This window comes from Mytilus edulis, chromosome 1 (genome assembly GCF_963676685.1).
Source record: "Mytilus edulis chromosome 1, xbMytEdul2.2, whole genome shotgun sequence".
In the NCBI taxonomy this organism is placed as follows: Eukaryota; Metazoa; Mollusca; class Bivalvia; order Mytilida; family Mytilidae; genus Mytilus; species Mytilus edulis.
The window spans coordinates 23,002,519-23,011,348 of NC_092344.1; the positions used below are offsets into that span (position 1 = coordinate 23,002,519).

The 8,830-nt window shown below is 31.0% G+C and overlaps 1 protein-coding gene across 1 annotated transcript; it reads right to left on the reverse strand.

The window, feature by feature from the left end:
- Positions 1-4,166: 4,166 nt before the first annotated feature.
- On the reverse strand, positions 4,167-7,748 carry LOC139527833 (bone morphogenetic protein 15-like). Its single transcript, XM_071323515.1, has 3 exons — positions 7,361-7,748; positions 6,956-7,063; positions 4,167-4,843 (listed from the first exon to the last, which is right to left on the reverse strand). The coding sequence occupies exons 1-3, from the start codon at positions 7,665-7,667 to the stop codon at positions 4,278-4,280; spliced, it is 981 nt and encodes a 326-aa protein (XP_071179616.1). The 5' UTR covers positions 7,668-7,748; the 3' UTR covers positions 4,167-4,277.
- Positions 7,749-8,830: the final 1,082 nt, after the last annotated feature.

Below are 8,830 nucleotides of genomic sequence, written 5' to 3' on the forward strand. Positions count from 1 at the left end.
ACGTTTAATTTTCTTTCCCATTTATTAGGAGTGGTAGTGAAGTGATAGTCAATGAGACAATTATCCAACAAAGTCGACAGTTTAACAAGTACGGGTCACCGTGTGACCCAGAATAAGCAAAACCAATTCCATAACCTGAACTATAAAAGGTCATGTGATGCGAATATTTCAGAAAACTAACGGACTAATTTAGGTTAATAGCATTAAACGATAAAAAATTTCTGTCACACAGCAATCAACGACAACCAATGGACTACCGGATCATGGCTTGAGACGGACACATTAAAACACGGTGGAATTTGTTGCTGAATTTTTGTTTTCATTTGAATTAGAATAATTGACTGTGAATAAAAGAACATAAGTATGAAGTTAAACTACCTTTAAAAACAATATTTAATAGTACATTCTTTCACAAGTCAGTTCAAATTATTGTTGGATAGTTGTGAATAGAAATGTATAGAAATGTGTATATTGAAGGCCGTACATTGGCCGATAATGGTTTACTTTATTTTAAATTGTTATTTGGATGGAGAGTTGTCTCATTGGCACTCACACCACATCTTCCTATATATATTATATATATATATATATATATATAACTACTACAACTACTATTTGAATATACATTTGAAAGATTTACTATTTCATTTGTTACTTGGGATTGTACATCTTTTTTTCATTAACCTATTGAAAATCCCAGTTTGTACAAACTGGATGTATAATGCAAATTGCAAAAAACAGTTACAATATAGATTTAAGCACTCAGTTTGCTTTACAATCTGTATCTATCTATCATATCTTTATATTGAGTTTCCTTCCTATTATCAACTCTTTATTGAATTTGTCTGAACTCATGGTAGATAATTTGTAAAATAGATAAATTTTCCATGTGAAGTGAAACCCTGTGGCATGCACGACCATTTAAAATTTAGATATTTAGCTAATTTTAAGTACGCATCCCTGCTCATTTGTGCTCATACGTTACAAATAATTTGCATAAATGAATATATAATGACTGATCAAACATATGGACCATAATGGACGTATACAATTACACTGATTTTTATTATACATGTATTCTATATTTAAATAATAAATTCAGTTTCAGTTTAACCTTAACAATGAATATTCTCTTAGTCTGGTTGTATTTATTAATGAACTACGATAAAAACAAAATGTAGAAAAATCCTTTAGTTTGATTATCTTTCTGCTCTCCGACCACTGTGTACCCGACCTTAGATGGATATTTTTATCAGAAATGTCGTTTACAATTTTGTTCATGCTTTCCGACATGTTCACATGCATGATTGAAATACTAAATCTCAAATGTTAAACGTTTAGAAATAATCATTTTTTTTTCTGGGTCATTGTATGTCAATAAACTATTCCCATGCAGGTTTATTAATACTACACACACAACGAGTAGATGGCATATGAATTATATAATTGCGTTATCAATATACTTGATATTTAATAAACATTCACATTATTAAAAACACACATGTTTTGTGCAATGGCAAATAGGCTCTAATATTGAAAAGATTTTTTTGTTTTACTTTCCAATTTACTTTGATTGTTGAATTATACAATGTCACGTGGTAGACTAGCCATAAAGTGACCATATCAAAATAACCCGAATAATTCAGTCCTTCCCCGTAATTATCTCTCCTACTTTCGACATTGTGCTTATTTGAAAAATTAATATTCTTAAAACACAAATAACTGGTATTTAAAAAAACATTTTCGATAATGCAATGAATAACTTAGTTTTCTTTATATACATAAACAGTGTAACCAATACATTGTAATAACAATAACGGTACCAATTTTCCTGCAACCTGTCTCCAAATTTGCAGATTTGCAAAGAACTAGATCGATTATTTACTGTACAATTCAAGATGGCGGTATACATCTGAATTACCATTGAAACGTTCAGATTAGTTTAAAACTGGTTCTTAACAATGGTAATTTAAAATTCAATCAGATGATGACCGCGGTTTCAATTTGGAATACGACACATTCCTTTAAATTCTGAAACGGTGAAATAGAAAACAAACCCGAACTATCAACACACGCAGTAAACATACAGGTCACTGAAATATTTCGGACTGGTATTCATTTATGTGTACGCAATATCTTCATTGTTTTAAACAGCAGGTGGTAGTTTCCCATGATGAAATGACATGTGTTTGTTTCCTCAGTGTATTTTTAGTATATACGTTTTGTATATATATTTGTGTCAGACGTATATGGCAATATTCAACTTTTTGAACGACAGGGAGTCAATGCGTAACATTCATAGGTCATACATGTGCATGACCAAGTTTCCAGATCATTTCATTCTGTTGATAAATTTTAACAAAGTTTTTCCTTACCTTCCTATATTTTCTATAAATATGAAATCTTGACATACATGTTTTAAGAATTTTCTTATCTGATAAAAAGAACTGTACAGTCAGTTGTATCCGCGCACCTAAGACTTTGAATTTGGCTTCACTTTGGTATTTTCATAAAACCAATAAAAGGATAATGTTGTGTGAACAAATTCTTGACATATTTCAATTTCATGAAATTTTCTTAATACAGACATAAGAAGATGTGTTTTGAGTGCCAATGAGACACCTCTCCATCCAAGTCACAATTGATAAAAGTAAACCATTATAGGTCAAAGTACGGTCTTCAACACGGAGCCTCGGCTCATACTGAGCAGCAAGTTATAAAGGCCCCCAACAATTAATAGTGTAAAACCATTCAAACGGGAAAACCAACGGTCTAATCTATTTAGATAACGAGAAACGAGAAATACTTATTAACCACATCAACACACGATAACTACTGAACATCAGATTCCCAACTAAGGACAGGTGCAAACAATTGCAGCGGGTTTAAATGATTTAATGGTACCAAACATTCACCTTCTGAATAAAAGTGTAACATCACAACAATGCATGGTTTCACCGTTTAAGGGACACTAGCTGTCAAATTGATGTTCACCGATTTGACTCAATTTCTCATATTTGATTTAACACAATGAAACTATTCAAATTATCAAAAGTATCAGGGCATGGGCTCGAGAATATATAGCTTCGTTTCATGTGTATTTCAGTCTATAAGCCATATAATTAACTATCGAGTTGACCTCCGAAGATATCCGATAGTCATATAAGCGATTTAAACATAAATATAGATATAAATTGATAAGAGTACTCGTGCAATTGCATGTTTATATGTCTAATTAATTTCATATGATAGATTAAGATATATGTTAATCATCGTTTTTACCTGTATAAGAATGATATTTTGTGTATCGAATCAGTCAATCAAATGATTTAGCTTCATTTCAATTTCAATGTTGACATGTTGTTTCCTTTAAATATATGAACACGCATAGTTCATGCGTAATTCATCTCTCGTTAAGGGGTTTTAAAAATTACAGTTCATATGGATTCAATGAGGTCGAATTATTCACTTGCAAGTGAATAATTCATCATCAGTGTTTCTAAGTTTATTGTGACAAATTCAAACCATACTGGCTGTTTAAAGGGAATAATTATTTCACTATACTTTCATTAATGATTGAACAAAAACAACATTATACTTGAATGTTTACAATTTCCGTCTTTTCTTGTTAATCCATAAACCTTTTTGTTTCTTCTAATTTTTCTCGTTTCTGTTCTGTCATCTGGATTACACTCTTTTAAATCTGTGTCTATTCTCGTATTCTGTATATGTCAGTCTCCAGCCAAGAGTCCGTGGTTCAGTATATTGTTTTGTACATAAATCAGTCCGTTGGGTTATATGTTTTGTACTGTCTTGGTCTTTTATAGCATGCGTTTTACATATTGTTGTAGGCCGTATGGTGACCTATCGTTGCTTAAATCTATGTCGTTTTGTCAGATTGGTCGATAATTCACTCATTTGCAATCCTACTTTTATAGTATATCTAATATTTATATTGGTATCATTTGCCTACAGTTCAACGTTTCAGAATCTTAATCATTCTGGATGAGAATCAGTTTCAAACGTGAACAGTTACACATTGTAATTGGTGAACAAAGTTTGACCAATGGCGTAACGTTAATTCTCATTCTCAGATTCTGAAACGGTGAAATTCTGAACCGTGAATCTATCATATATTTTTTGCATATAAAAAAATATAAAATTAATAAGTGATATAAATTAGATTTAATATAAATACATCAATATAAAAGAATAATATGCGTATAACATTAAAAAGATTTCTTGCACACCAAAGTTCAGTGAGTAAACACTCAAATTTATAGACACGAACAAGAAGCTACTTTCATTCTTGAAATCTGTTTGACCATAATCGTCCTATGCTTGCTAAGATAGATAATTGTTTGTGGTGCATAAGAAGAAGGGGAACAATTGGTAGACAATTCAAAATTATTCGGAATTTTATCCCGGAACTTTTTTATGAATAGATTTTTGATGTAAGCGTGACTTGAATATACAGTTGCATTATCATTATAGTCACAGCTGCCGGAACACACGTTCGCATAGTAGGAAGATGGATGCCATAACGAACGACTCCAGCCAATATCTCGGAAATTTACCTCCCATGGTAAAAGTGAACAGAGTTTTTTGTTGATGTTACTATCCTTTATGTTTGACATTTGCAATGCTAAACTTATATCTCGTCTTCTACGTGATCTCAACGAGGACAATAGGGTGTTATTTACGTTTTCAAAAATCACTAGTTGTGGAGTTGTATTGTTTTTAGCATTATCATCAAAATCAGCTTCATATAAGTCTGTTCCGGAAGTGTAATGATCCTTAAAATCTTGTGTCACATCTTTAATAAGATAATTGTCAGATGTACCTGCAAAACAGTATATACAAACCCTTAGGAGAGTATATAAATAGATGTCAATTTATTTAAGGGAGTCCAGAGTTCAAGTATTTGTTATTTTTAATCCAAAGGACGATATTATTTTACGATGTATACATATATTTTGCATTATTTAAATCGGGAATTGCTATTATTAGCACAATACTTAGTATGGCCGTTAGTTTTAGATATAGAAAAATGACGCAAAAAATTAGCAGTCTGTTTGTGGTTTTTATTGTGATGCATGCAGCTTAGTCACTGTCCGCAAATTAGTGAAGTTTCATGGCAGCAAATCATTGCTTAAGAGGAAAACAGTTTGCACGGATCAACTACAAACAATCGCGAAGTACCTAGTAAATGACACATATCTTGTAAAAACTAAGAATACAGTGCATTCACATCAATTGACACAATAAGATAAGTGTATTTTTTTTGGCACAAATTACATAACCACAGTAATGCGAAGGACAGGTTGACATAATAGTTACAAGTTGTACTATAATATTGTCACTTATAAATAGCAATAAAAGACGAAGAACTTGTAATCATTATGCAATTATTAACCTGTCCTTCGCACTTGTGCGTAAATATCGGTCGTTCCTTCCCACATCTCACCTTAGTGGAAAATAATTTGAGTTAGATAAAATCCCATAATTTTTTTAATGAATAAAAGATAAGTAATACTATGGTCGGGTTGTTGTATCTCATTTTTCATTCTCAATATTTTAACACACCGATCATTGAAGTAACTTTTTAAAAATTATACTGCCATGCACTGATAAAATAATATTGAATAATTTTTTCTTCTATTGTGTGACATACCAAATAAGAATTTGAATTTTTATAATTTCAACAGAATTTAAAAAAATAGATATAAAAAAAAATACGAGTCGTCTTGATAAGAAACGAATTAACTGGAAAATGTGAATGCAATGTTTTGGAGTAAATGGTTAAATGATACTTATAAACAGGAATTTGAACAAAGGAACATTGAAATCCTTGACGTTTTTTCCCCTCATAACTTTGTGTTATGAGATATCGTTTAGCAGATATAAAGTAGACATGGTTTCGTTAGCAGCGCTTGTTTCAAGCTCACTATGAAATGCGAGATGCAAGTACTCATAGAAATGACCATTATTGTATAAAAGGACATTCTCAACAATGCACATAAAATGATAAAAGCGACCAGATTTTTTTTCTCGTAGTTGAAAACGGAAATATTGAAGTAACACATTTCCAGATTTTGTTCGATGTCGTTCAAACACATCGTTATACGAACATGAATTGATAATTTTGTTCTTTTAGGAACAATTAGACATGGAATTATTCGGAACAAGAAAAGACACGAGATAAGTCTCATATTATCATGTTTCTAAAAAAAAATTAACATTATACTTTATTCTTTGAGAGTTTGAGTCATTTTATTTTTACAACTTGAAAAAAGGGGCATTGAAAATTTTTGCATAATCAAAAACATGACAAAAAATAAAGCGGCGAGCGGATTCTATGGTAATATTTTTCACTAAGTATTAAAAGTGTCGCTTTCAGGAGAAAGTGATTCGATTATCAACAAAATTATTTAGGAATTATTGATAGAATCGATCACTAGTCAAATTTCCCTAAAAAAATCGTCCACAAACCTGTTACCCGGTTTATGATTTACACCCATTGAAACATAAAACAAATTGAGCAAATAAATTCCCTTTTTAAACATTTTTTTAATTTGATCAAATATGAGGAAATATAACTGAATTTTAAAAAGTTTTTAAACTGTTAACTTTATCAAATAAATTAGCAATTTTCATAAAGTTTGTTGGCACATTTATAAGAATTATATTCCAACTGTAAAAGACTTATAAAATTTGTCATACAGTATTTACTTTTATAAATCTCTCAAAAAAATGACATTTCAAGCATTCGATTTTTGATTTGTAGTAATCAAATACATAACTATAAAAACCGAAAAGGAAATTACGACTTATTCTCTTACTATTAGTTAATTCAAACAGAAAAGTATACCAATAATACAACCTCCATGAGTATACCAACATGTTCACTGTATGTCTTACTACACATGTCTGATTTGTCTTTATAGTTACTCACCTTGTATTTCAGTCGATTTTGTGTCATAATGAGTCACTAACTCGGCGTGGGAAACAAATAGATTTCTAGGAAGACAAGAAATATCAAACAAGTATTTGTTCTTCTTATCTGAAATATTAATGACAGCTTTCATTTTTATATATTTACGATCGATTTCAATAATATACTGAACATTATTTTTCAGTTTCTTATATCTGAACGGAAACTGATGAAAAAGTAAAGCACCAAATTTTAAACTCACGCAGTCTACTGAAATCCCCACATAACTTTATAGTGCAGAACTTTTAAAACATGACGGTAGTGAATTCCAGACAAATTATAGTCTCAAAACAAGAAAAACTGTTATTCAACTTCTAAGATCAATTAACAATTTCTTGATAATTAAATCATCCCTTTTGTACTTACGAATATTTCTATATAAAATGTGAACACTGGCCAGCCTCGTTTTCACGTCCTCTGAAGCTGTTCTATCGTCTGTCAAAAGAGATTTATCGGCATCGTATAATGATATCTCCTTAAAAAGATTTCGCAAATAATCTGTAAAATATAGTTGTTTCTCCTTCCTAGATCGTTCCTTAATGTCAAGAATATATTCTTTTTGTATGGATAAAGTAGAACTCAATAACTTTATATTTTCTGCATGCTTCAAACTCGATGTAGCCACAACATAGATATAACACGAAAAAATATAACACAGAAGCTGCACAATCATAATGGCATATGGTTAAAATGCATCACTCAATATGGTAAATCCCCACGAAACAGTATTTATAAATTTGTTAAACTATAATTGACCAGCCAATCACACTATACATACTATTTATGTAATTTTGAAAAATGTATGTGCACCTGTTCTATACAAATCATCCGATAAAGATCACGTACTAAAATTAAATCATAATTTAGCGCGAAAAATATAGATGTCATGCTTTTTTCAATTGATTAATTCACAGTGTGGGAACGGAACTGTACGGTTTTCTAGTATTTTGGTCATTCGGGAGACTGTCAAGCGGGGCTCCGACATTCGAAAAATAACAAGTCGCTTGATGGAAACTTTGATGAACTCTAATGTTACGCTATAACGTTTCTTCTGCAAAGTTGTGGTAATCAAAACTTTCTATATGTAAATATAAACCAATACAACAATAAAAACGACATATGCATCCAAACGTTTTCTTTAGAATAGTGGGGCTCCGAGTAAATCGATCAAAACTGTCACGGAGCAGCGATCAAAAATGTTAAATAAACATCGAAAATCCCATCGTAGCTACCAGAATTTTCACATGTACCTTTTCTGATTTATAGTCTTACATGTCTGAAAGTTTAAAAGTCATTGTTCCAGTAGAAACCAAAATATATTCATTCTCTCAATGTCGTATATTTTAATTGACTGTACAATCGCTTGCAAGTTTACTGTACAATCGCTCGGAGCTGTCCTGTACAATCACTTGGAGCTTTCCTAAGCCCAATTCATTAAATACATTACATATGCGTTTCAATGGTTGTTCCTTGTCTGTTCTATTGTATTTGAAATGAAAATAACACGGATTCAGTCATTTTACCGATTAATAAAGATAGTTAACAATCTATCCCGGACACATTTCTGAAGGTGTGTATATCAGAGAGAAAATCAACATTCGAATAATAAGCATACAAGACAAATTAAAAGGACAGTACAAACATCAAGAAATCACTAAAAAAATAGTGCTCGTAAAAAATGAATAATCAAAAAGATGAATAGGTGCTCCGGAAGGGTAATAATATTTTGAAGTTTACTTAATTTATGTATCCCAACAGTTTAAAAAAAATACGTACATTAACAATGCAACAAAGTATGTTTCAGTAGAGGATCTGGATATTCTAACTCGATAAAGG

What these genes read in the sequence shown, in the direction of transcription:
- LOC139527833 (XM_071323515.1), bottom strand. Translation starts at nt 7,667, where the DNA reads ATGATTGTGCAGCTTCTGTGTTATATTTTTTCGTGTTATATCTATGTT. An exon ending in CATTTTATATAGAAATATTC is followed by an intron (nt 7,064 to 7,360) that starts GTAAGTACAAAA and finishes TTAATATTTCAG; the next exon opens with ATAAGAAGAACAAATACTTG. An exon ending in AAAATCGACTGAAATACAAG is followed by an intron (nt 4,844 to 6,955) that starts GTGAGTAACTAT and finishes ACTGTTTTGCAG; the next exon opens with GTACATCTGACAATTATCTT.